Source organism: Parus major, chromosome 21 (genome assembly GCF_001522545.3).
Source record: "Parus major isolate Abel chromosome 21, Parus_major1.1, whole genome shotgun sequence".
In the NCBI taxonomy this organism is placed as follows: domain Eukaryota; kingdom Metazoa; phylum Chordata; class Aves; order Passeriformes; family Paridae; genus Parus; species Parus major.
Window position 1 is genome coordinate 704,597 of NC_031789.1, and position 3,613 is coordinate 708,209.

A 3,613-nucleotide genomic window follows, 5' to 3' on the forward strand; every position below is an offset into this window, starting at 1 on the left:
ATCCCCGTTCCCAGAGGGGCTGTTTGGGGTCCCGGAGCAGCATCCACCAGGGGATGTTTGGAGCTGCCCCGATGCGCTCCCAGGGAAAGGCCGGAGCTGCTCCCAAAGGATGGATTTATGAGGAGTGGGATCACAGCCATAACTGCCTCCAAGGATAATAAAATATAAAATTAAACCAGGCTGGAAAAACCCCTTCCCACCCCTGGGAGGGATCAGGGCCAGGCTGCAGCACTCTGGGATAGTGAAGCTGTCCCTGCCCATGGAATGGGCTGAGCTTTCAGGTCCCTTCCAACCCAACCCATTCCAGGATCCCGGGATTCCCAGGGCTGCGGAGAAAGCTGGGTTTGAGGGACTCCATTTCGTGGAAACTGGGAAGGAATTCCTGGCTGGGAGGGTGGGGAGGGCTGGCACAGGGTGTCCAGAGCAGCTGTGGCTGCCCCTGGATCCCTGGACGGGGCTGGGAACTCCTGGGATAATGGGAGATGCCCATGGAATGGGATGAGCCTTAAGTTCCCACCAACACCAACAACGCTGGAACTCTGTGATCCCACAAAAACCCAGTCTGGGCTCCCAAAAGCTGCTCTGGGCTCTCACCTCGGGCTGCTCCTCGCCCTGGGAATGCTCAGCCAGGACGAACTTGAGGCTGGCGGGTTTGTCGTGGCCGGGCGGCGAGGCGGTGACGAAGACCACGCGCTCCCTGGGCTCCAGCATGCGGCACCCCCGCGCCACGTTCATGGCTGTCAGCATGTTGTCCCCTGCCAGGGACACGGGGGGAGCTTCAGGAAGGAGATTTTGGCACTCCCAGGATGAGAGGAGCAGCTCCAAGGTGCCACCTCCCCTCTCCTGGCCACCGCGGGAGTTTGATTCCCTCTTCTCCTAAAGCTCCTGCCCGCCCTGCCCCAAGGGAATGTGGATTCCTGTTCTGGAAAACAGCCGTGAGCCACGGAGTTTGGGATTTCAGCACAGCAGTATTTAGGGGATGGACAGCAGAACAACGAGGTCTGCCACGCCCTGAGCCCAGCAGCGGATCCGGCATCCACGGGCAGGGATGGATGCACAGGACCCAGGAATCCTCCTGGTGCCCCCACAGCTGCTTCGGACATGGATTCCTGGTGGGATTTCCAGTGGGATTCCCAGTGGGATTCCTGGTGGGATTCCCAGGGTGGGGCTCCTAGTGGGATTCCTGGTGGGATTCCAAGTGGGATTCCAGGTGGGATTCCTGATGGGATTCCTGATGGGATTACCAGTGGGATTCCTGGTAGGATTCCTGGTGGGATTCCCGGTGGGATTCCCGGTAGGATTCCTGATGGGATTTCCAGTGGGATTCCCGGTGGGATTCCCGTAGGAAAGCCCTTCCCTGTCACCCACCGCCCGGCGCTGTCCGTGTGCTGTCCCCCCAGGGTCACCTGTCACCATGACAGGACGGATGTTGGCGCTCCGCAGCAGCTGGATCACCGGCGCCGACTCCGGCTTCAGGACGTTCCTCATCACCAGGAAGCCCAGGAAGTTCAGGCCGCTCTCCACCGAGTCCCTGGTGGGAGACAAGGAGCCTTTCATCGCCTCCAGCACCAGCAGGGAGGATCGAGGGGTGTGGAGAGCTAAAATCCATCAAGGAACCAGCCAGGGATTCCCTCCCGAATGGATCAGGGTGGAATTCCCTGCAGGAAACGCTGGGAGCGAGAGAGAAGGCGGAGAGAGGAAGCGTTGGCACTGACCTGGGGAGCTGCAGGGCCTCCTCAAAGGTGGCCACCGAGCTCAGGGCTTTGCAGGCCAGCGCCAGGACACGGAACCCGTCGGTGGTGTAGCGCCGGAGCATCTGGGAGAAATCCGGGGGCACTGGAAAAGTGAGGCCAGAACGGCTCTGGAGAGGGGACACGGAGCTCTGGGGTTTGGGCTTCACCAGCAGCCGCTCCTCAGCGAGCCTGGAGAGCCCAGGATGGGCTGGGGGAAGCTCTCCCACCCCATGGAGCTTGGAAACCCCAAATTGGGCTGGGGGAAGCCCCAAACCCCACTCCCCATCTTCTGGCTCCCGTTTCCTTTCCCTCCTGTGGCTGGAGCCGCCCCAAAAGCCTTTTGGAGCTGCCCCACGGCATTCCCGAGGAGAATTCCATGTGGGATGAGCAGCAGGGATGCGGGGCTGGGGGTGAGCCCACCTCCCAGTACAAACCAGTTTCCTTCCTGCACAGACTGGCCACCATCTCCGGGGCGCCCTTGGTGTAGGCGTGGGCCGAGGCCTCCCCGGGCAGCTTGACCAGGACGCTCATCCTCTGCAGGGAGGAGGAGAAGGGGAAACGCCGCAGGATCCCCAGCGGGGCCTGGTGCCTCTGCGGAGAGCGGGCGGGCTCAGGGATCCCTCCCGGAGCCGGGAATTCCTCTGGGATGCAAGAGTGGGGGGAGATGCTCCGTGGCCTTACCCTGTCCTGAGGCTGCTCCTCCTCTGGTGGGGGTTTCACCACGGCCAAGACCTTCATCCCGAAGCGCTGGAAGGGCGCGAGCTCCCCTTCCTCCTCCTCCTCCTCCTCCTCCTCCTCCATCACCTCCAGCCGCTGAAAACAGAGAGGGCAAAAACCCCTGCCGAGCTCATCCACCCGGGACCCCCGACACCTCCCCGCCCAGCTCCCGCCTCACCCAGCCGGTGGATTCCAGCATTTTGATGTCCACGGGGTCCCCGACGAGCTGTCCCCGCAGCGGCGACACGGCGTGGCAGCTGGCCAGCGCGTAGAGCAGCGCTCCGGCGGGCAGGCACCGCGGCTCGGGCACCATGGGCAGGAAGCTCTGCCGCTCCAGGGGCACCACTCCCCACACATCCAGCCCCTCCTGGGTCAGCGTCCCCGTCTGCGGGCACAGCCGGCCGCGCCGTGGGTCCCGGCGCCCCCGCGGCCGGCGCTGCCCGCCCGGCGCGCCCGGCTCACCTTGTCGAAGCACACCAGGCGCAGTTTCCCGCACAGGTTGATGCGGGGAGGGCTGATGCAGAAGATCCCCTGCTTTTTCAGCCGGTTCTGCGCGTAGATGGTGCCCACGGTCATGGCGGCCGGCAGCGCCGGGGGCACGATGACGGTGACCAGGTCCAGGGCGCGGATGATGATCTGTCCCACGGGGACCTGGGGAGGGGAGAGGAGGAGGAGGAAGAGGGGTGGGCAGCCCTCCTCCGCTGGATCCCCGAGGGTTCCCCGGCTCTGCCGGCCCTACCTGGTTCCTGACCAGGATGAGGATGCTGTACAAGGTGCCGATGAGAGCTGTGCCGGGGGAGAACGGGCTCGGTCACGGAACAACAGCTCGGCCCTAATCCCATTCCGAGGAATTTGGCTGCTCCAGGATGCGCCTCCGAGCCCAGACCTACCCAGGACGGCGAGGAACAGCACGAACTTCACAGCGTCCTTGTAGAACTTGAAGCTCACGGGTTTGGGGTAGAGGATGGAGCTGATCAGGTCCCCCTTGGCCGTGCAGAACCCTGCGGGACAGGCAGGACGTCACCGCCTCCGAGGGCACGGATTGACCCCGGGGTTCACCCTGGGATTTGTGCCGGGATTGTGTCGGGATTTGGGCCGGGATGGTGCTGGGATTGTACCGGGATTGTGTCGGGATTGTGCTGGGATTTGTGCTGGGATTTGTG

The 3,613-nt window shown here is 63.5% G+C and overlaps 1 protein-coding gene across 1 annotated transcript in view; it reads right to left on the reverse strand.

Moving 5' to 3' along the window:
• ATP13A2 (ATPase cation transporting 13A2) overlaps positions 1-3,613 on the reverse strand; it is a gene marked incomplete at its 5' end in the record, with an annotated part of 23,757 nt that overhangs the window by 11,339 nt on the left and 8,805 nt on the right. Inside the window, 9 exon segments of the mRNA XM_019008730.1 lie at positions 550-755; positions 1,407-1,531; positions 1,716-1,836; positions 2,168-2,324; positions 2,415-2,546; positions 2,629-2,835; positions 2,913-3,101; positions 3,190-3,236; positions 3,341-3,451. Of these exon segments, the coding sequence (XP_018864275.1) occupies positions 550-755; positions 1,407-1,531; positions 1,716-1,836; positions 2,168-2,324; positions 2,415-2,546; positions 2,629-2,835; positions 2,913-3,101; positions 3,190-3,236; positions 3,341-3,451 (1,295 nt within the window).